The sequence below is a fragment of the Haematobia irritans genome, chromosome 3, assembly GCF_050003625.1.
Source record: "Haematobia irritans isolate KBUSLIRL chromosome 3, ASM5000362v1, whole genome shotgun sequence".
Classification (NCBI taxonomy): domain Eukaryota; kingdom Metazoa; phylum Arthropoda; class Insecta; order Diptera; family Muscidae; genus Haematobia; species Haematobia irritans.
In genome coordinates this window covers 149137781-149163248 of record NC_134399.1, presented here as the reverse complement: position 1 = coordinate 149163248, position 25468 = coordinate 149137781, and the positions used below count along the sequence as shown (strand labels likewise).

Genomic DNA, 25468 nt, shown 5'->3' with positions numbered 1-25468 from the left:
TGTTAGTAAAAAAATATGGGAAACATTTAAATCTGAAGCAATTTTAAGGAAACTTTGCAAAAGTTTATTTATGATTTATCGCTCGATATATATGTATTAGAAGTTTAGCAAAATTAGAGTCATTTTTACAACTTTGCGACTAAGCAGTGGCGATTTCACAAGGAAAATGTTGGTATTTTGACCATTTTTGTCGAAATCAGAAAAACATATATATGGGAGCTATATCTAAATCTGAACCGATTTCAACCAAATTTGGCACGCATAGCCACAATGCTAATTCTACTCTCTGTGCAAAATTTCAACTAAATCGGAGTTAAAAATTGGCCTCTGTGGTCATATGAGTGTAAATCGGGCGAAAGCTATATATGGGAGATAAATCTAAATCTGAACCGATTTCAACCAAATTTGGCACGCATAGCTAGAATGCTAATTCTACTCCCTGTGCAAAATTTCAACTAAATCGGAGCAAAAAATTGGCCTCTGTGGTCATATGAGTGTAAATCGGGCGAAAGCTATATATGGGAGATATATCCAAATCTGAACCGATTTCAACCAAATTTGGCACGCATAGTTTCAATGCTAATTCTACTCCCTGTGCAAAATTTCAACTAAATCGGAGTTAAAAATTGGCCTCCGTGGTCATATGAGTGTAAATCGGGCGAAAGCTATATATGGGAGATATATCCAAATCTGAACCGATTTCAACCAAATTTGGCACGCATAGTTACACTGCTAATTCTACTCCCTGTGCAAAATTTCAACCAAATCGGAGTTAAAAATTGGCCTTTTTGGGCAAATGAGTGTAAATCGGGCGAAAGCTATATATGAGACCTATATCTAAATCTGAACCGATTTGGCTGGTATTTTGCAAGTTTTTCGAGACCCATAAAATATTCGGATGTACAGAATTTGAGGAAGATCGGTTGATATACACGCCAATTATGACCAGATCGGCGAAAAATATATATGGCAGCTATATCTAAATCTGAACCGATTTTTTCCAAAATCAATAGGGATCGTCTTTGAGCCGAAACAGGACCCAATACCAAATTTTAGGACAATCGGACTAAAACTGCGAGCTGTACTTTGCACACAAAAATACATCAACAGACAGACAGACAGACGGACAGACAGACGGACAGACAGACATCGCTAAATCGACTCAGAATTTAATTCTAAGTCGATCCGTATACTAAAAGGTTGGTCTATGATTACTCCTTCTTGGCGTTACATACAAATGCACAAACTTATTATACCCTGTACCACAGTAGTGGTGAAGGGTATAAAAATATGGGAAACATTTTAATCTGAACCAATTTTGAGGCAACTTCGCAAAAGTGTATTTATGATTTATCGGTCGATAGATATGTATTAGAAATAAAGGAAAACTTGAGTAATTTTTACAAGTTTTCGACTAAGCAGTGCGATTTTATAAGGAAAATGTGGGTATTTTGGGCATTTTTGCCCAAATCGGAAAAGCATATATATGGAAGCTATATAGAAATCTGAACCGGTTTTAACCAAATTTGACATGCATATTTAGTATTTCCTATCCTATCCCCTATCCTATCCTACTCCCTATGCAAAATTTCACATAAATCGGACTACAACTTTGACCTCTGTGGTCATTTGACGGAAAATCGGGCGAAAGATATAGGAGCTATATCTAAATCTCAACCGATTTCTTTCCAAAATCAATAGGGTTCTATTCTGACTCAAAACAGGAACTTGTGTCAAATTTGAAGGCGATTGGACTTAAACTGCGACCTAGACGTTGATCACAAAAATGTGTTCACAGACAGACGGACGGACAGACGGATGGCTAGATCGACTCAGGGACCCACCCCGAGCATTATTGCCAAAGACACCATGTGTCTATCTCGCCTCCTTCTGGGTGTTGCAAACATATGCACTAACTTATTATACCCTGTGTGGCGCAGGGTATAAAAAATGATCTCAAGTTTGAATAATTGTTTTCTATTTAACTAAAGTTTTGATAGAAATAAAATTTTGACAACATAAGATTTTATTTGATAACATTTCCTCCACATAGATGATTTATGTCTCGAGTGGCAACCGTGTTCGTGACCCGCTTATTCCATTTTGTGGTCTATTTGTATAACCCATATTTGCATATATTTTTGGTTATCTTAAAGTTGTGCTATTCAAACTAATATGAATAAGTAAAGAAAATATATCCATACATCACAGACAAATTGCAAGTATATACGTCTGTAAGATCGGCCAGGCCGAATTTTATTACCCTCTACCATAGATTGCGTAGAAAGTTCTACTACAGACTGTTATCGCCAAATAAATTACTTATGTTGTTGTCACACAAGGTGTTTTAAAACTTGTTAATATTGTCTTCTAAAGTGCATGTTAGTTCATATGGAGTCTATATTGGACAAAAAAGAAGATTAAATACCTATATAGGAGGGCAGTTCGGAAACTTCTTAGCCTAGCACAAAAAGAGCGGTATAAACAGACAAAAAGTTAAGTGTTTTGGAAACTTCCATCTCTGTTATGAACACATGTTAAATTTTGTTTCGATCTGGCAACTCCTTCATATAGAAACAGGTGTTCAAAAAATATGCATCCGCAATTTTTTTACAATGGAAAAATTAGAAATGCGTGCTGTCATTAAATATTTACATAAAAAAGGTTTATCGGGACAAGAAATTCATAATGATATGGTGAATGTGTTAGGTGAAACTGCTCCTTCATATGCAACAGTAAAAAAAATTGGGTTGCTGAATTTGAACGTGGTCGTACAAGCATTGAAGATGGACCACGTAGTGGACGTTCAAAAACAGTAACAACAACAGAAATTGTAGCCAAAGTGCGTGATATGGTATTAAATGTTCGACGAATAAAAGTGCGTGAAATTGCTAATATCATGGGCATCTCAAATGATCGAGTCCATTCAATTTTGCATGAAGAACTACGGATGTAAAAGCTTTCTGCAAGATGGGTGCCGCATTTGTTAACAGTCGATCAAAAACGCATAAGAATGAACATTTCTCAAGCTTGTTTGGATCGTTTTAAGCGAAATAAAATTGATTTTAAGCGTCGTTTCATAACTGTTGATGAGCCATGGATCCACCACTATACTCCAGAGACAAAAGAACAATCCAAACAATGGACTGAAGCTGGAGGAAGTGCCCCAAAGAAGGCAAAAACAATTCAATTGGCTGGTAGGGTTATGGCAACGGTTTTTGGGGACTTCAAAGGTATTTTATTGATTGACTATCTGCAAAAGGGTAAAACAATAAATTCAGAGTACTACTGCAACCTTTTGGATCAATTACAAATTCGAGAAAAATGTCCTGGCTTACAACACAAAAAAAATAATTTTTCATCAAGACAACGCACCAGCGCACAAGAGTGGCTAAAATCAACGAATTAAAGTACGAGTTACTTGACCACCCACCTTATTCTCCTGATTTAGCTCCCAGTGACTTTTACTTATTCCCAAATCTAAAAAAAAATTCCTTGCTGGCAAGCGTTTTACCTCAAATGAAGATGCAATTATAGTTGTAAATCACTATTTTGAAGACCTTGAGGAAAACTATTTTAATCAAGGGATAGAATTGCTAGAAAAGCGTTGGACTAAGTGAAGTTTCAGGAGATTATATTGAAAAAAAAAAATATATATATATATATATATATATATATATATATATATATATATATATATATATATATATATATATATATATATATATATATATATATATATATATATATATATATATATATATATATATATATATATATATATATATATATATATATATATATATATATATATATATATATATATATATATTTATGAAAAACTAACTATTCTCTTTCATTGATAGGCTAAGAAGTTTCCGAACCGCCCTCGTAAGCCATTTCAGTTCTTAATAAGTTTATACAGAGTACTCTGTAAATACTTATGAGCCGATATTAAACAATTACCACACAGTAATTAAAGAGTTCCACGAACGAAATTAGTTCCTCCATGAGGCTCCTGAAATGAAATTTAGATGTCGGTTTATATGGGGGATATATATTGTGATGAAGCGATATGCACTAATACGTGATGTAAGTATTTGCTTCCTATACTTTCATCACGTACCACATTTTAACCAGATTGGATAAAATTTGTTTTTCTAGGAGGCTTAAGAAATAAAATCTAGTGATCGCTTTATATGGGAGATACATATTATATATTCAGGTAATTTCAATAGACGGACGGACATCGTCCGCCGTGGCGAAATTCGCAGTCGATGTAGCGATGTCCGTCCGTCTCTTGAAATGACGTGAATATATATACTTTATTGAGTCTGAAATTTGTTACAAATGGAATGACAAAGTTAGTATACCCCCTCCCCATTCTATGGTAGAGAGTTTTGAAATGCTTTGAAATTTATTTGAATTGCCAAATGGGTCGTCTTTATATAAATGCTTGTCAAAAATAATTCGTTCGCAAATTCTATAGATTTGTAGCAAAGTTAGGATCAATATTTGTTAAAGCTTGACTTGACAATTTTCTTAGAAAACATTTTTCAATGTTGATCTAGTAGATAAGAGAAAGTTATTTGGAAGTTGGAAAACCCATATTGAATAAATAGAAAGGTTTGCAATATTTATTTCATTCCAAAAAAACAAATGGATTTTGGCACGTTTTTGTTTTATGTTGTCGATTAAAATGTAGAACAAAAATTCCTTTAAATATGACTAGAATTCTAGAAACGTATCATAATCCATTGGTTGTGAGTGAGCAGCATTACTTGTGGTGCTCTAAAATGAAGTTGTTAACCATTTTCCTGTGTTTGGGCATTTTGATTGCCGCTGTTGGTCAAGTTACGGCAGAAGACCCACCAGCAGAAGCAACAGATGCTACTGAGGCTCCAGTAGAAGATCCTGCTGCTGCCACCGAAGCGCCGGCAGATGAAGCTCCAGCAGAAGGCGAAACTCCACCAGAAGAAGGTGGTGAAGAAACCGCTGAAGAAGAGGAGACCACTGAAGAGGAGGAAGTAGCTGAAGAAGAGGAAACAGCTGAAGAAGGGGAAACGCCCGAAGAAGAGCAACCAACTGAAGAAGAGCAACCCACCGAAGAAGAGCAACCCGCTGAAGGTGAAGAAGGTACTGATGTAGCAACTGAACTCGGTACCGACGCTGCCGTTACTGAGCCTACCGACGAATCAACAGCTGGAGAAGAAGCTTCAGGAGCTCCCAGCAAGAAGACCAAAAAGATCAAGAGGAAGTTGATCAGGAGGAGGAAGAACAGAAAGGCCAAGAAACCCAAAAAGTCAAAGAAGCCGAAGAGTAAGGGTATATAGACATTATGCATGATAAGCATGAAACATGTTGTAATACAATTTCGATAACGTAAAATTTTTAAAATATTTCAATAAAATTTGGTTAAGTTTACCAATCATTTTCTTTTAATGGAGTACTAGTGGTTAAATTATGGTTAGGTGTTATTGACCGAAGGAACTGGGCATTATCAAATTGTGAATGTTGTTATAAGCCTATAGGTCTCGACTCTGATTCCATCTTAAATATTTCAGGATATAAACCACACCTAATTCATAAGAAATCCCAGCAAAAAAGCGTCGCCAAAAAAGTAATGAAAATGTTCTTTTTGGATCCGGAAGTGGTGCATAATTGACGCAGAAGCGATGAATTTAACATGGGCTTGTCATAGGACGGAAGTCCTCCATTTCAACAGCCGTTGCACTGAATTTTCATCACTTCTTTAGGTGTAATCCGAATTCAGTGTTTTGGATGTAAATTAAAAAATTCTGTTATATTTTGTCAAATAAATAATTTTCATAATTTTTTATAATTTTTAATGGATTCTAACGCTTGTTGGAAACGTTTGACCTCAAATATTTTCAAAAATTCACAATTTTTTCAGATTGAATTTAGCATTTTTTTCGACAAAATTTAAATGATTTATATCATTTTATGAATTCTTACACTGTTTTTAACATATTTGAAACAAAAAAGTTAAAATTACCCAGTAAAAGAATGAACAAATCAAGTTATAAAAAAATTGAATTAAAAGAACTTCATGATTAGTTAAAATAAAGGACATCAATTGGAGTACATCTTCTGGAAGTGCTTTTAAAGTTGTGCCTTTGGAAGAACTTCCAAATTTTTTTGCTAGGATATGATAAGGAATTCGCCTATAAAACGATTATATATATATATACAAGCGAGGACTAGGCTTGGTCGAATATTTAATACCAAATATCATGAATCACACGCTGTATGTACGGCAAAAAATTTTCCAAAGTATACTAAGATTAGATTTATTCGAATGGGTAATCTAAGGCACGAATTATGGTCTTCAAATGGTCGATAAATCCATCACACGTTACACGGAAGTAGCTCTACGATATTTAGCGCACTCACTAGGACGTCTTTGGCATTTTTACTGCCAAACTTACTCTTCAAAATGCCCTTAGCGCAAAACTTCAACGGATTTCTTTAGAAAAATCATCTAGAAATCATAAAAAAATCAACGGATTTAGATTCAAGTCACCTTAGCACATTGCACTACCGACGGAGTTGCCATAAGACCATCTAATGAACAATTTCAGACTTTTCGTGGCCAAAGAAAAGAGAAACCGTTCATGAAATCGTAAATATTCCGTTTTGATTTTTCGTGAATGCTTACGTTTCATTTTGTTACCGTCAGTTCACGATTTTTGAACATAATTGTTTATATTAGTGTGAATTCTGGTGGCCAGTCAGCTGACCTCCTTAGCAAGGAAACACCGTAATTTTGTTTCCAATTTGTAAGGGAAACAAATTTGTAATAACTTTCGTCCATGCGAAGGAACTTCTTTTCTATTTTCAGTCTAACTTTTTCGTACATCGAAAAGTTTTTGCTCTTTTTGGAACATCAATGGCGTTAGTCCAAGCTAATTTTTCAATATGTGTTGCATCCGTTCTTGCGATATATTCAGGTCAAGAGCCAGATTTCGATCAAATCTGGACTTCACTTTTCGGGTAATATCTGATGTTGTTACCGTTTTTAGTCTACTTTTTGAATGCGATGCAACATTGCCAGTATCATGGTAACGGGAAACAATTTTGAATGCTGAATGTCTCTAATCATAGTCATTTGTGGGTTTCGAGGCATTACTGTCAGAATTGTTTCACCAAAAACCGTTAGATTTGGGCAAAAAATGGCTAAAAGAAGCTAAACAAGTATCTACTGTAGTAAGTTCGGCTGGGCCGAATCTTAAATACCTACCACCATGAATCAAATATAATAGTTTCCTTTGAAAACTCTTCGTCGGTGCGGATTTAAGGGGGTTTGATGACAGATATTCTCCCAAGCAGATCAATTGAACCAGTACACTTCCCGTAGATAAATTTAAAGATTCTACCTATGAATACTAGATTAGATCCTGGATTTATAAGAACCAATTTTGTTTGAATTTTAGAGAAATCATAAACATATCGTGTAAACGATGAAAAAAGCCTTGATTTGAAATCTTAAATCCGTAGATTTTTACCGCCATTATTTAAATGATAACGAGGAGTAAAATCTGGAAATTTTACTTTTAGTTTCATGCAATTTTTATGATCAGTGCTCCTGCTATACCCTCAAGATGTGAAATCGGTCGATCGATCAATGTCTTACATAATGGACCGGTAGAAATAAATGCGATACAAATTCTTGAGGGTCTAAAATACCAGTAACTTACATTTTCAGGCAAAGTGGATAAAAACTACAGACTCTAGCAGTCTAAGAAATAAATCCGTGAGGTAGGTCTATATGGGGGCTATACCAAAATATGGACCAATACTCACAATTCACTTCTTAATGTTTCTCAAATATCTCTAGAATTCCAATTTCAGACAAATTGGGTAAAAACTACGAAATCTAAAATCGGGCGATCAGTCTATAAGGGGGCTATACCAAAACATGGACCGATACGGATCATTTTAGACACACCTCTTTATGGTCCTAACATACCTCTAGATTTCTAATTTCTGGCAAATTGGATAAAAAATACAGTTTCTGGACGCCCAAGAAGCAAAATCCGGAAATCAGTCTATATGGACCAATATGCACAATTTTCGGCACACACTTTGATGGTCCTAAAACACCTCTAGATTCCCAATTTCAGGCGAATTGGATAACAACTACGGGTTTAAAGCCCAAGACCCCAAATCGGGAGGTCGGTTTATATGGGGACAATATCAAAACTTGGACCGATATAGCCCATCTGCATACTAGACCTGCCTTCAAACAAAACACGAATCTGTGCCAAATTTCAGGACTATAGCGCCATTATTGAAGGCTGTAGCGTGTTTACAACAGACAGACGGACATGCTTATATCGTCTTAAAATTTCTCCCTGATCAAGAATATATATACTTTATATAGTCGGAAATCGATATTTCGATGTGTTACAAACGGAATGACAAACTTATTATACCCCGTCACCATTCTATGGTGGTGGGTATAAAAATAGCCAGAAAAAGCTAAGTTTTTGTTGTGTCAAAAGTCACATTATTGATTTAAATTTAAACAAATTAAAAGCTTTATTTCATTTAAAATGCATAATAATATGACAATAATTATGGCATATTAGCTCCGTTTGCGTACCCGATATATTTTGAATACTATCACAAAATTGTACTGGAAGTCATACGTTCACTCCAAATAGCCAGCAAAAAGAAGTTGCTGGTATTACTGAACATTTTTCCTTGTAAAAACTTTCGGAAGGTAGCACGCTATTATTAGCTGTTTTTAGCCATAAACAAAGCATATGTGCGATATATTTCACAATGTCAATTAGAAGTGTATTAGAAACTATCAAACGGCTTAGTTTTAATTATTTTAATACCGAAAATGAATTTATGCACACGTAGGATAGCAGGTTCAACCCCCGTTTCGACCGAACACCAAAAAGTTTTTCAGCGGTGGATTAGCCCCTCTCAGGAATGCTGGTGATATTTCTGAGTGTTTAAAAGCTTCTCAAGGTGGTTTCACCGAAATGTGGAACTACGTTCGGACTCGGCTATAAAAAGTAGTTTTTGCGAGTTTTTTAATGTATAAATTGTAATGTAATGAAAATGTTCTTATTGACTCCGGAAGTGGTACAAAATTGACGCAGAAGCAATGTATTTAACATAGGTTTGTCATAGGACGGATGTCCACCATTTCAACAGCTGTTGCACTGAATTTGCAGCACTTCTTAAGGTGTGATCCGAATTCAGTGTTCAGTGGATGTGAATTGAACAATTTTGTGATATTTTCCCAAATAATTAATTTTTATGATTTTTAATGCATTCTACCACTCGTCTGAAACATTTGACCCCAAATATTTTCAAAAATTCTTAATTTTTCTACAATAAATTTAGATTTTTTCGACAAAATTTAAATAATTCACCAAAGCCACTTTTAACTTTATTTTAGTTTAAAGGGTGATACGGTCAAAATTTGGTCAATATAAACTTGACGTATTTCTTTCAATTTTGCATTTAAAAAACCTGAACACCCCTCATTTTGAAGGTGTGTGTGTAGAATGTTGCTCCGATTTTGATTTTGGAATTCACTCTTCAGTTGTCAAAATGCCGTCCAAGCAAGAAGAGCAGCGTATCAAAATTTTGCTCGCGCATCGCGAAAATCCGAGCTACTCGCACACAAAGCTGGCAAAATCGCTAAAAGTTACCAAATCAACCGTTATAAATGTAATTAAAGTGTTCGGGGAACGTTTGTCGACAGCCAGGAAGTCTGGATCGGGGGGAAATCGAAAACCGGAAGCCGCTGAGACGACAAAGAGAGTTGCCGGTAGTTTCAAGCGAAACCCTAACCTCTCTCTCCGAGATGCCGCAAATAAGCTGGGTGTATCGTCTACAACCGTGCCTCGAGCCAAAAAACGAGCCGGAATATCGACTTACAAGAAGGTAGTGACTCCAAATCGCGATGCTAAACAAAATACGACGGCCAAAGCGCGATCCCGGAGGCTGTACACGACGATGCTGACGAAGTTTGACTGCGTGGTAATGGACGACGAAACCTACAAGCAGCTTCCGGGATAGGAGTTTTATACGACAAAAGGAAGGGGAAAGGTAGCAGATATTTTCAAGCACATAAAACTGTCAAAGTTCGCAAAGAAATATCTGGTTTGGCAAGCCATGTGTACCTGTGGCTTGAAAAGCAGCATTTTCATAGCTTCCGGGACTGTCAACCAAGAAATTTACGTGAAAGAGTGTTTGAATAAACGTCTGCTGCTTTTCCTGAAGAAACACGGTTGTTCCGTACTGTTTTGGCCGGATTTGGCATCTTGCCATTACGGTAAAAAGGCCATGGAGTGGTACGCCGCCAACAACGTGCAGGTGGTTCCCAAGGACAAGAACCCTCCCAACACGCCAGAGCTCCGCCCAATTGAGAAATACTGGCCTATTGTCAAGCGGAACCTAAAGAAGACCAAAAAAACTGCTAAGGACGAGCAGCAGTTCAAGGCAAACTGGCTTTCTGCGGCGAAGAATGTGGACAAGGTGGCTGTACAAAATCTGATGGCAGGTGTCAAGCGTGAGGCCCGGCAATTCGGATTTGGAAAAGCGAAAGCCTAACTGAATATTTTTCCTGAATTTTATACTAATTGAACTTGAAAAAGAAATTTAAATTGATTTTTTAAATAAACGATTTCACCGATTTACACGCGTTTTCCCTTGATCAAATTTTGACCGTATCACCCTTTACTTGGATCCAATGATTTTGACCTTTCCTTAAGGATTTTGATATTGATTCCGAGCCATTTCCGGCTTTTTAAAATAAATATGTTTTTTAGTGACATATCTGGCCTTAAATGTAGGATCAATAAAATTAAATTTAGGATTCACATCCCATTTATCGAAATTTCATTTTCTTTTCCCGGTATATTAATAATTCTATTCACGTACAAACAAATTTGAGGTACCCGTGTAAAAATTGGAGGATCCAATCCTATCTAATAATATCAAATTGGATCTAATTGGATCTGTTCAGATATTGGTTCAGACATAATTAGATATGCACAGATATGCTATATATGGTGCTAGATCTGGTTAGATATAATTGCAGATCTCATCATATATAGTATAATATCTAATTATATCTGGCATATCTAATAATATATGCTTGGATAGGACCATATATAGCACTATATCTAATAAGATATGGTAGATATAACATCATATCTGACTATATATGGGGTTAAATAAGGTCCAAAATATAATAAAAATCATGAACAAGTTAAAAAGATTTTTGAAATACACGTCTAAAAAACTATTCGAGATATATACACAAAGTTACAGATGGAAAAATAACTTTTGTTTATTTAACGAACTTACATAATATATCTTAAAGTATTTGGCAGTTTATAAACATGTTTTTCGAGTTTCAGAACATGGTTGAGCTCCTTCACTTCAGATGGTTTAACAATCTAAAACAGTCAGTTTTGGAAATGGATATAATGAACAACGCCAGTTTTTAAATGTTTTATCGCGTACTGCTGGTTGACGTCAAAAAGAGTAATAAAAATAAATTGTTGAAAATTCGCAAAGAAACGCCTTTTTTATTAATTGTACTGTATAGATATTAGTTTTGGTATTTTTATATAAAAGGGATGTGTAGATATTTGTATCCATTTGACACCTCGAGTAAGAAAAATGTGGGTTTCATCAAAACACTCATTTAGTATTTGTCGTTCCCATGCGTTTGGAGTTTAATTAACCTTTCATCCAAAGCATTATTTAGTATCCTAAGTAGATTACAAAATGAATTTTTATTTTGAAATATACTCATATAAAAAGACTGCTGTAGGAAACATTGACTGCTGATTTTTTTTGTAAACAAAAAAGTGCTGTTTTCGCAGTTTTTCTGCGAAAGTACAATCTGTTAGTTTGGAATAACAGACATACTGCCCAAAAGTTAGTAGTTTGTTTAAATAATAGAACTTCAAACATTAAAAAACATTTAGTATATTTTGATTATGCACTAACATTTCTGAACAAGTCGCCCTTTTTAATATATGTCCCACTCGGAGATAGTAATTTACATTTTATTTAAAACATTTTTAATCGCGGGAAACGTTTCCTTCAAAGTAAACGTTGCCCAGATCACCAAAAAGTCGTACCTTGAGGATGGGGGCTTCAATACCTTCTTGGTTTTCTAAGCAAGAAGGTGACGCAGGCACCGAAGTGAAATGAGTCTCATTAGTCAAGATGATTTTAATATTTATATAGTAAATTTAATTTAAAATTTCAAACAACAAAAGTTTTTTCTTGTTTCATCTATCATACGTACTAATAAATGGGTTCTATACATTATAAAAGTGCTTCATGTTTTTAGTGTCAACGATCCATTAGTTTTAACAACAACCTCAATGTCATTATGTCAAATGTCAACGCCGTCAGGGGCATCACTTCTAAACAAATTTAACGCAAGACTAGCTGAGAAAATTAAGAAATTTAATATAATTGTTTTAAATGTGTTCCTTTGATAAAGTGTATATCGTTTCCTTTGTTGCGGAGATTATGTAGGTAAGTAGATTGTATTTGTTATTTCCTTAGTAGTCATTTTCATATTGTTTTACTATTTTCTAGATTTGGAAAAAAAGGAAACCTCAGTGGTGTACTGGTTAACATGCCCGCCTTGCATTCAAAAGGTCACGGGTTCAATCCCAGTTCCGACCAACACCAAAAATTTTTTCGGCGGTGGATTATCTCCTCGCAGTAATGTTGGTGACATTTCTGCTTCAAAGATTCTCTAAGTTGTTTCAGCGCAACGTGAAATGCCGATAGGACTCGATTATAACAAGGAGGACCCATGTTATTGAGCTAATTATTGAATCGAGCAGCAGTCAGTGATAAATGAGATGTTGATCACTGCGATGTCATGATGGTCTGAATAGTATGTATGAGCCTAAAATAACAGCCTATCGCTATACCTAACCTAATCCCGAATACACTTTAAATGTGAGTATTAAAAGCAACATAAAATTATATGGCAATTTTTATTGCAACTTAAAGAAGAATGATCCAAAACAATACTAATACTTGCTTACATAGTTCAATATATTCCCATATTTGTTTATTCCTATATTTGTTTAATAATTGGTTTTTAACTTAATTTCATTGCAGATTGCCTTAACGCTGTAATACTTTAGTCGCGTGTCTAAGTCCAAAGCAGAAGAAACAAACGAAAAACCCTTGGACAACACTATAACTCAACTGTCAATACTCTTAAATACCTTTGATGGATCAATTTAAATTAAACATATTTATTATGCACATACTTTTTGTCTGTATTATTAAATAAAACAATTAATCTCATTTTATATACAAACTATGGGCTTTTATGTGTTGAAAGATCTCGAAAGATACAATTGTATCAAATAATATACAATTATATCAAATTAGATCTGATTAGATGTGTCTCATTTTTGAGATCTGATCAGATCCAATTTCATAGTATTTAGATCTGACCAGATATAACCATTTTTCGGATCTGCTCAGATCTGACCATATCTTGGCTCAGATCTAACCATATCAAATCAGATCCCCCAATTTTTACACGGGTATCCAAATTATAACGGATACCTCAAATTAAAAAATGTTGTATTAATTCCAAAAAAACCTTAAACCAAATTAAACCATATTTGAAACGTTTTTATCTTAAATCCGAAGATTCAATATTTCAGTTAATTTAAGGACGATTTTGAATTAAAATAAGTAAGAAAAGTCTAAAGTCGGGCGGGGCCCACTATTTTATACACTACACCACTTCGTAGATGCACATTCTCGATAGTATATCCAATGTGTCGTGTTCTATATATGAAGGTTTATGTTCCCATACACATATATATATATATATATATATATATATATATATATATATATATATATATATATATATATATATATATATATATATATATATATATATATATATATATATATATATATATATATATATATATATATAAATCTGACCAGATCTGGACAAATTTGCCAGACTTCTACAACATGTATAGACTTTAAATTTAAGTCGGCTAATGTCCAAAGGTGGAACACAATCCCAGCAAAAAAAAAGCGTCGCCAAAAGTCAAAATGTTCCGGAAGTGGTGCAAAATTGGAGCAGAATGGACGGACAGACGGACATGGCTAGATCTACTCAGGGACCAACCCTGAACGTTGTTGCCAAAGACACCATGTGTCTATCTCGTCTCCTTCTGGATGTTGCAACAGTGTGGCGCCGGGTTTTTTTATTTAACTGAAATGTGTTATCTTTACTTTAAGGATGACATGCGAATTTATTAAATTTAATTTAATTTACAAAATTTGTGTCCTAAATTTAACGAAAAAAAAATATTTTGAAGTAAATATTATAAAATATATTTTATTTAAAATTCCATTATTTTAAAGAAATTTGTCCTAAATATTTTTTAAATTGTGCATCCTAAAATTAAGGTTGCGTAATCATTAATATCACGTAAATATGTTCTTCTTCATTTTTTATTCATAATAATAAATAAACAACTCCAGAAGTAGTTACAATGTTATGCCTTGGTGTCAAATTACGATCATATTACAAACATTTTAATTCTAGTTTCGATGCTTCAAGTTTATGGCGTTTGTGGGAGCAAAACATTTTTAAATTGAAAACTAATTAAATAATAAGAAAATAAAAGTGTAATAAAAAAATAATATTGATAAATGTAAAATGTGAAATTGGTGGACATATCTTTTAATTAACGGATCCAAAAAATCATTGAAGATGATCCAAGTTTGCCCTAGTTCCGGATTACAAATGGAGGATCCAAATTTATTTATTAGCTCTTTTTTGATGAGATATTTACCCAAAAATAATATATTGGTCTTTGATATCTTCGGACAGGAAGGATCTTGGTCTTTCAACAACAAAGAATGAAACTAACAAGGAATGTCGAATTCATGTTCACGCCGATCTAGGGGTATGCGCGTGACAGGATTTTGCTGTGGCGATATTGCTTATGGCTAAATATGTTTGGGATTATGTCAGGAGAAAAAATATTTATTTTTGTGTGTAGTCGTCTTATTTCACCAAACAGGTGATATAATATCAAGACTGAATTTCAATAATATCGAAAATGGCATATACGAGGGCAGTTCGGAAACTTCTTAGACTAGCACAAAAAGCGCGGTATAAACAGAAAAAAAGTTAAGTGTTTTGGAAACTTCCATCTTTGTTATGAACACATGTTAAATTTTGTTTCGATCTGGCAACTCCTTCATATAGAAACAGGTGTTCAATAAAGACGCATCCGCAATTTTTTTACAATGGAAAAATTAGAAATGCGTGCTGTCATTAAATATTTACATAAAAAAGGTTTATCGGGACAAGAAATTCATAATGATATGGTGAATGTGTTAGATGAAAGTGCTCCTTCATATGCAACAGTATAAAATTGGGTTGCTGCATTTAAACGTGGTCGTACAAGCACTGAAGACGAACCACCTAGTGGACGTCCTAAAACAGCAACAACAACATAAATTGTAGCCAAAGTGCATGATATGGTATTAAATGATCGACGAATAAAAGTGCATGAAATTGCTAATATCATGGGCATCTCAAATGATCGAGTGCATTTAATTTTGCATAAAGAACCACAGATGAAAAAGCTTTCTGCAATATGGGTGCCGCATTTGTTAACAATCGATCAAAAACGCATAAGAATGAACATTTCTCAAGCTTGTTTGGATCGTTTTAAGCGAAATAAAATGGATTTTAAGCGTCGTTTCATAACTGTTGATGAGACATGGATCCACAACTATAGTCCAGAGACAAAAGAACAATCCAAACAATGGACCGAAGCTGGAGGAATTGCCCCTAAGAAGGCAAAAACAATTCAATCGGCTGGTAAGGTTATGACAACGGTTTTTTTTGGGACTTCAAAGGTATTTTATTGATTGACTATCTGCAAAAGGGTAAAACAACAAACACAGAGTACTATTGCAATCTTTTGGATCAATTAAATGTACAAATTCGAGAAAAACGTCCTGGCTTACAACACAAAAAATAATTTTTCATGAAGACAACGCACCAGCGCACAAGAGTGGCTAAAATCAAAGAATTAAAGTACGAATTGCTTGACCAACCACCTTATTCTCCTGATTTAGCTCCCAGTGACTTCTACTTGTTCCCAAATCTAAAAAAATTCATTGCTGGCAAGCGTTTTACCTCAAATGAAGATGGAGTTACACTTGTAAACCACTATTTTGAAGACCTTGAGGAAAACTATTTTAATCAAGGGATTGAATTGGTAGAAAAGCGTTGGACAAAGTGTATTGAAGTTTCAGGAGATTATAATGAAAAATAAAAATATTTTTAAAAACTAACTATTCTCTTTGATAGGCTAAGAAGTTTCCGAACCGCCTTCGTACAACGGAATATATGGTTTTAACAAAAGATTTGTGTTTAACATTCTATGACGTCATGGGTCTTGGCCCTCTAGCCCCTCTTGTTCCATTTTTTGTCATCCCTTTTTTAACCTATAGTTTCATATATTTTTGTTTATCTTAGAGTTATGTTATGCAAAATAATATGAATAAGTTAATTATGGAAAGTATAGCCATATGTTATAAGACAAAGTGCGTCAAATGAGTCGTTGATATCATATATATATGTCACACTGAAAAAATTATTTCGTGAGGCCAAATATTTATTATCCTTAAAATAGGAGTGTGTTTTTTGCTTGGTATAGAAGAAGAAACTTTTTAATGAAGTTAATCACTTCATTAAAAATGTACCCATTTAGTATCTAAACGGGTATATTTACATGAAGGAAAATGGTTTGACTAAGGTCAACATGCCTTTAATAATCATTTTTCAAACTTAATGAAATCGTCTTTAAATTGTTTCATCTTGATTACAAAGCAAAAAAGGAGATGTGTTTCATCATTTTATTTTAAAGGCGAGCTGGAATTTGGAATTTTTAGTTTTTCTTAACACATTTTAATGAACTTTGATAGAACGTGAAGAAAAATCTGAAAAACGAATAAATTCAAATAACATCAAGTACACGTCCTAAAAATGTCCTTAATTCATTTCTCCGCTTTTTTGGCTCGGAATCAATACCAAAACCATTAGTGTACAGACAAAATCTTTGGAACCGGGCAAGTTTTTTGTAAGTGCAGAGAAACAATATTTTTGGAGTGTAAATATCATGTTTCACCAAACAGATGTTATAATATTAATATAAGTAATATAGAAAATGGAAAATATCATGAAATATTTGGATTTAACAAAAGATTTGTGTTTAACATTCTATGACATCATGGGTCTTATACAATTTTTATTTTTGTCATCAATTTTTTAACCCATAGCTTCATATATTTTTGTTTATCTTAAATTTATAATATTCAAAATAATAGTTAATTATTGAAAATATATCCGTAAAATATATTTTCTATAATAAATAAATTGATACAATGAAAAAAGCATGCCCGGTTCCAAAGATTTTGTCTTTACTTTAAAAATGTTGGTATTTATTCCGAGCCAAAGAAGCGGAGAATACATGTAAGGATACTTTTAAGACACAATTCTCTTTTAAACTTGTGTTTTGTGTACTTGCTTCTAGGAAGCAAATTCGTTTTTTCAGCTTTTTTTCTTCATATGCTATCAAAGTCCTTTAAAAACGAGTTAACAACAACTTTATTTTCCAAATTCAGACTCGACTTCCAGTAGAAATTATGCTATGTTTCAAGTAAAAAACGTCTTTAAAATAAAGTAATGAAAAAGATTTCCTATATTTGAACGATTTTTTGCTTTGTAGTCAAGATGCAAAAAGACAACAAATTAAAAGACAATTTCATTAGTTTTAAAGAATTTTTCTGAATTGTTAAAGTCAAGTTGACCTTAGCCCAAACATTTTTTCTTGCATGTTAGGATACCCATTTTGAAATTATAAGGACAATATGACTTCATTGAAAAGTTTATCGACTTTTGGACAAGGAAAAAAGCTTTATAGTGGAGAAATGCGTCTTCTATGCTAAGCAAAATTTGCTTTCGTATTTTATGAAATTGTTGATTTCAGGACAATGTTTTTTTTCAGTGTATGTGGTTGGTATATCAAATGATAATTCCTTCTCAATTTTAATAGATTTGTAGCAAAATGTGGATCAATATTTGTTAAAGCTTGACTTGAACACATTTTATTGGCAAATAAAATACCGTATTAAATAAATAAATAAATTTCACAAAATCAAATGGTTTCTGACACGTTTTCGGTTTCGTCGATTACAGCGTGGACAAAATTCCTTTAAATATCGCTTAGAGTTCAAGAAAAGCATCATAATCCATTGGTTTTGAGCGAGCAGCATTGCTTGTGGTGCTCTAAAATGAAGTTGTTAACCATTTTCCTGTGTTTGGGCATTTTGATTGCCGCTCTCGGTCAAGTTGCAGCAGAAGACCCACCAGCAGAAGCAACAGATGTTACTGAGGCCCCAGTAGAAGATCCTGCTGCTGCCACCGAAGCACCTGCAGATGAAGCTCCAGCAGAAGGCGAAACTCCACCCGAAGAAGGTGGTGAAGAGGAGGAACCTGCAGAAGAAGAGGCACCCGTTGAAGAAGAGGAAGCAGCAGAAGAAGAGGTACCAGCTGAAGGTGAAGCACCAGCTGAAGGTGAGGCACCAGCAGAAGAAAGTACTGATGTAGCAACTGAACCCGGTACCGACGCTGCCGCTACTGAGCCCACCGATGAAGGAGCTACAGAAACTCCTACTACGAAACCAAAAAAACCCAAGAAGCCTAAGAAACCCAAGAAGCCAAAGAAGTCAAAGAAGAAGAAGAACAAAAAATCTAAGAAACCCAAGAAATCAAAGGGTAAGGGCAAAGGCAAGGGAAAAGGCAAAGGAAAGGCTAAAGCTAAAGGCAAAGGAAAGAAATAGGTTGTAATACAATTGTCGATAATGGAGCATGTTTAAAATAGTTCAATAAAGTTCAGTTTGGTTTACCAATAATTTTCTTTTAATATATAGAATGGTTAGGGGAAGATTGGTCAAAGTACTGTTAGGTGTTATTGACCGACAGGACTGGCCATTATCAAACAATGAACGCTTTTAGAGGCCTATCGATAGATAAGATAATCATATATTATACTGAAATCAAGGCTGTTGTGTCTCGATTCTAATTCCACCTTACAAATTTCAGGGTAAACAAGTAAGGAAAGTCTAAAGTCGGGTGGGGCCGACCCAAATACATATATTTAAATATCACTCGATCTGTACAGAATTTGATAGACTTCTATAAAATCTATAGACTCAAAATTTAAGTCGGCCAATGCACTAGGGTGTAACACAATGTTAGTAAGAAACAAGTAAGTAAAGTCTAAAGTGGGGCGGGGCCGACTATACTATACACTTCACCCCTATGCAGGCCAAAATTTGTGTTACCATCTCCACTACTTCACATTTGGTGGAAGCTATATAAATGAGACAATTTTGTTACTTCCACAAAATCTCTAGAATTAAAATTTAAATCGGCTAACGCTATCCAGTTGATTGGAGGAAACTTCCATTGAAAATGGGTCTAAAATGTGTAACAGTCTACCATATTTCCCCAACTCTGGTGTACGTATATATGGGAGCTATATATAATCTGAACCGATTTTGACTAAATTTGACATGTATAGTTAGAATAATAATTCTGCTATCTATGCGAAATTTCACGTAAATGGGAGTATAACTTTGTCCCCCCTGGTCATATGAGTGCAAATCGGACGGAAGATATATATCGGAGCCATATCTAAATCTAAACCGATTTCAACCAAATTTGGCACAATTACCCATACTACTAAACGTACTCCTTGTACGAAATTTGAAGCAAACTACTGCAAAACCCTGGATTTTGAGGCCATATAAGTTCAAATCGGACGAAAGATATATATATAGGAGCTATATCTAAATCTGAATCGGTTTTGACCATATTTGGCACATACAATACACACAAAGAAAATTTCATTAAAATTGAGCCAACGAAAATTTGTCATTGATATAACGAAACATTTTCATTAAGACAATGAAAATGTTCGTTAATAGTACGAAACGTTTCGTTGACTAACAGAAAATTCGTTATAATAACGAAAAATTTCGTTATATCAGTGAATTTGTTTCATTGGCTCAATTTTAATGACACATTTCATTAATATAACGAAACTTTTTCTACCAGTGTAGTATCGTTAAAAGTACCACATGTGCAAAATTTGAAGTAAGTCAGGGCAAAACTCTCGCTTTTGAGACCATATAAGTCCAAATTTGGCGATAGATATATATGTGAGCTATATCTAAATCTGAACCGATTTTAACAAAATTTGACACGCTTAACGATACTATTAAACGTACCCCTTGTCCAAAATTTGAAGCAAATCACGGCAAAACTCTGGCTTTTGTGGCCATATAAGTTCAAATCGGACGAAAGATATATATGGGAGCTATATCTAAATTTGAACCGATTTCAATCAAATTTACCAAACATTGATAGAATGTCAATTCTACCCTTTGTGCAAAATTTCACGGAGATCGGTAGTAAACTTTGGCCTCTGTGGTCATATGAGTCTAAATCGAAGGAAAGATATATATGGGAGCTATATCTAAATCTGAACCGATTTGGCTGATATTTTGCAAAATTTTCGAGATTCATAAAATATTTGGATTCAAGAAAATCGGTTGATAAACACGATAACTATGACCAAATCGGGGATAAATATATATGGCAGCTATATCTAAATCTGAACCGATTTTTTCCAAAACCAATAGCGATTGTCTCTGTCCCAAGAAACGGCCCTATGCCAAATTTAATAATATTTCGACAAAGTTTTCTATGGAAATTTAGACCTCAATTTCTATAGAATTAAAATTTTGCAAATTTTGACAACATTTTCCATATAAAAAAATTGTCAAAATTTTCTATAGATATAAAATGTTGACAAAATTTTCCATTGAAATAAAGTTTGGCCACAATTTTCTACACAAATAAAATTTTTACAAAATGTTCCTTTTTTTCAATAGACATAAAATTTTGACAAACTTTTCTGTAATAAATAAAATGTTGACAAAATTTTCTGTAATAAATAAAATTTTCAAGCAAAAGTCGTATCATTATGGCAATTTGGCACTTGATATTTTAGTTTCTATTATTGAAATACCCTGTATTGCCCTGTACTGGTATTCATTAAAGAGGATTAAATTCCATATAAGACTACAAGTGAATTTTGCTACCGTTCGTGTCATTTGAGGTACACATCCCCTTTTGATTATATTTTAATCGGATGACGCTGAACACATTCTCCAACAACCCCTTTAAGCAAAGATCCTGAAGGGATGAAGGTGATTTTATTAAGAAGACAGAGAGAAGATAGCGTTTGTTTACATTGGAAAACATAGAGAAGAAAATAACGAAAACAAATGCCGCATTTGTTTTCAAAACATATGCAACCAGCGAATACCAGCATGAGTACAATGACAACAGCAACAACAACCACACTCATAGTAACAAAAATAAAAATATGTGAAACGCCTGAGAATGTGAAATATGTAAACAAACAGAGACCAAATCGTGATAGCTGTGTTTCAATTCCAGGGAAATAACAGCTGATGGTGGCGATAAGAAACTCGGGCGCATCTATCGATTTTCAGGGGTTGTTTTCATGTTGTATTGCGGTCCAAAGTGAATATGAAACTAAGTAGAAATGCACCCCTATAGCGCAAGTACTTCAAAGAATCCAGCAAAAGCCAAAGGAAGTCTATTTACGGACTCTTGTAATTTCGAACAAGTGCAGATTATGTACAGACACAAAAACCAAAAACGACGGATGAAGTAAAACGCATTATCGAGGTACCGCAGCAGGAAATATTAAGAAAAAATCTAATATAAGATAGAAGCAAAAAAAAAAGATCCGAAGAAAAATATTTAAATGAAGATATCCTGCAGTTAGCCAAGTGTGAAAACAAAAAGTGAAAACCCAAATGTTTCCCAATATCAAAGTGATTTTATAAGAATGGCAAAGAAAACCCCCGAAAAAAGCTGTTTAAATGTTGCTGTACAATAATTACCGTGCAATTAAAGCCCATTTTAGGCTAAGGCCTTCAACACGACAATTCCAACATAATATACGGCAGCTAAATTGTTAAACCACAATAAACGTAAAGAAAATACCAAAAAGAAAAGTCTACTCCTCCACATGAAAATCTCTGTAAAAAATTCCATATTGTGGTAACCTGAATTATTAAATCGACGTATTGATTGTAAACGTATATATTTATATGTGGGTGTGTGCGTGTGTGTGTGTATAAGTGTGTAAAATGGGTTTGTGAGGTGCGACTATGTGTATGAGTATGTGGGAGTAAAAGATTCCTTACATTTGGTTTGTTATTGTTGTTGCACCCAAATCAATTAAAAAAACAAACCGCCAAAGCAATCGAATTGTATCGAAACCAATTCAATCATCTGAGTTAATCAAATCATCAGTCAGTCCCACAATCAACCAATCAATCAATCAATCAATATGGATATAAATCTCTCAATGCTGATATTGTTAAGTTTTACATTTTTTATTATTGGAGCTGTGTTTATGCTACTTTTTCAATACTATGTATATTTGAAATTTTCCCTGTTGCCCGAAGAGACAGCCGAACAGAAGGATATAAATGCCAAATACACACTGCCGAAGGTAAATATCAACCTGTCATTCAGTTAACAGGCACACCAACCAACTATCCTTGCAACCTTTACCTCATAAATATTCAATAATTTTAATACATACTTTCTTTTATGCCAAAAAGGGTTGTGGCATTCTGGTGGGTGTACCATACAAGTTTTATGGCCCATTTGAAATTGTTGCAATGTCTTGTTATTATTTTACATTGCCAACTCTGTTTCCATTCATGGGTTACATCAATTATGACATGAACAACCGGTGTGTAGGTTGTCAATGAAACATTGACTAACAGTGTTGCCTTTCATATTTCGGAACAAAATTTTCTATAGAATTAAAATTTTGCAAAATTTTCTATAGAAATAATATTTTGACAAAGTTTTCTTTAAAAATTTAGACCTCATTTTTTTGCAAATTTTGACAACATTTTCCATATAAAAAAAATTGTCAAAATTTTCTATAGAAATAAAATGTTGACAAAATTTTCTATATAAAAAAAATTTGACAAAATTTTCTATACAAATAAATTTTTTACAAAATGTTCTACAGAAATACAATGCTGACAACATTTTCTATAGAAAGAAAACTCTGACAAAATATTTTATGGAATGAAAATTCTGACAAAATTTTCTATAGAAATATCTTTTTAACAAAATTTTCAATAGACATAAAATTTTGGCAAAATTTTCTGTAATAAATAAAATTTTGAAAAAATTTTCTGTAATAAATAAAATTTTAACAACATTTTCTGTAATAAATAAAATTATGACAAAATTTTCTGTAATAAATAAAATTTTGACAAACTTTTCTATAGAAATAAAATTTTGACTAAAATTTCTGCAGAAAAAAAAAATTGATAAAATTTTCTATAGAAATAAAATTCTGACAAAATGTTATATAGAAAGAAAATTCTGACAAAATATTCTAAGGAAAGAAAATTCTGACAAAACTTTCTATAGAAATAAAATTTAGACAAAATTTTCTGTAGAAAGAAAATGTTATAAAAAAATAAATTTTTGACAAAATTTTCTATAGAAAGACAATTTTACAACCTTTTATATAGAAATAACATTTTAACAAAATTTTCAATTGAAATCAAATTTTAATAAAATTTTTCACAAACATAAAGTTTTAACAAAATTTTCAATAGATATAAAATTTTGACAAAATTTTCTGTAGGAAAAAAAATGTTGACAAAATTTTCTAAAGAAATAACATTTTTACAAAAAATTTTGTAGAAATAAAATTTTGGCAAAATTTTCTGTGGGAAAAAATATGTTGACAAAATTTTCTATAGAAATAAATTTTTGACAAAATTTTCCAATTGTTTGACGGTCAAATGTTCATGTTCTATTGAATTTAAGCTGATTCCACTAATGCCTAATGTTCTCTCAATCTTATAATACGTCACATGACGATCTTGCAATATTAGTTGGCATACAGCATCAATTGTTTCCGGAACAACAAGTGATTATGGATGACCTAAACGAAATTCATCTTGGAGTGAACTACGACCTCGGTTGAATTCACTATACCATTGATAAAAATTTGTCCGGAGCTATGTAAAAAATAATCTCACGAAAATGTTCACGATTTGTCAAATTTTACGATAGAGCTAGTAGATGTGTTTTAAATATTAGGATAGTATCACAATTTATGTGAAAATACAATTGAAAGGGAAACAGGTTATCTCAATTCCATGTAGGCGATTGTGGTGATCTTAGACACAGATTGTGAATACCAAAAAGAAGTGACAATCACCTTTCCGGCTTATGAGACAGTCTGCTCCTTCTTCGGACAAGATTCGTCTGGTGCAGTCTACACTTTAAACAATTCCTCGGTTTCGGATGTGTACAAGTGGATAAATCTCTCACCGACTAGCATGAAACGGCACAAAAAGTTTTTCCGATTGGTCATATGAAATGGCCACAAGTGGCTCTGGAAACTGTTTTCTAGAAAGAACAAGTAAGTAAAGTCTAAAGTCGGGAGGGGCCAACTATATTATACCCTTCACCCCTATGTAGGCCAAAATTTGTGTTACCATCTCAACTACTTCACATTTGCTGGAAGCTATATAAAGGAGACAATTTTTTTACTTCTACAAAATCTCTAGAATTAAAATCGGCTAACGCTATCCATTTTCAATGGAAATTTGAAGCACTTCACGGCAAAACTCCGGCTTTTGTGGCCATATAAGTTCAAATCGGACGAAAGATATATATGTGATCTATATCTAAATTTGAACCGATTTCAATCAAATTTACCAAGCATTGGTAGAATGTCAATTCTAGCCTCTGTGCAAAATTTCACGAAGATCGGTAGTAAACTTTGGCCTCTGTGGTCATATGAGTCTAAATCGGACGAAAGATATATATGGGAGCTATATTATATCTAAATCTGAACCGATTTGGCTGATATTTTGCAAGATTTTTGAGATTCATAAACTAGTTGGATATACGGTATTTCAAGAAAATCGGTTTATAAACACGCTAACTATGACCAAATCGGGGATAAATATATATGGCAGCTACATCTAAATCTGAACCGATTGTTTCCAAAAACCAATAGCGATTGTCTCTGTCCCAAGAAACGGCCCTACGCAAAATTTGAGGTCTATCGGACTTAAATTCCGGGCTGTACTTTGTGCACAAAATTACATATACAGACAGACGAACGGACGGACGGACAGACATACAGACAGACAAAATTTAACTAAATTGTACTTCACACTTTGAGATTTCCACAAAGCGTTGTTAAAACCAGGAAAA

General features: G+C 33.6%; 1 protein-coding gene and 1 long non-coding RNA gene across 2 annotated transcripts in view; both read left to right on the top strand.

The window, feature by feature from the left end:
• The first annotated feature begins 12299 nt into the window (after positions 1–12299).
• On the top strand, positions 12300–13246 carry LOC142229487 (uncharacterized). Its single transcript, XR_012720415.1, has 3 exons — positions 12300–12549; positions 12613–12984; positions 13150–13246. It is a non-coding gene; the product is annotated as an uncharacterized LOC142229487 (long non-coding RNA).
• Positions 13247–22418: 9172 nt separating this feature from the next.
• Pdzd8 (PDZ domain containing 8) overlaps positions 22419–25468 on the top strand; it is a 43510-nt gene continuing 40460 nt past the window's right edge. Inside the window, exon 1 of the mRNA XM_075302220.1 lies at positions 22419–22715. Coding sequence (XP_075158335.1) covers positions 22551–22715 — 165 coding nt within the window. The 5' untranslated portion in view covers positions 22419–22550. The remainder of the gene's footprint in view (positions 22716–25468) is intronic.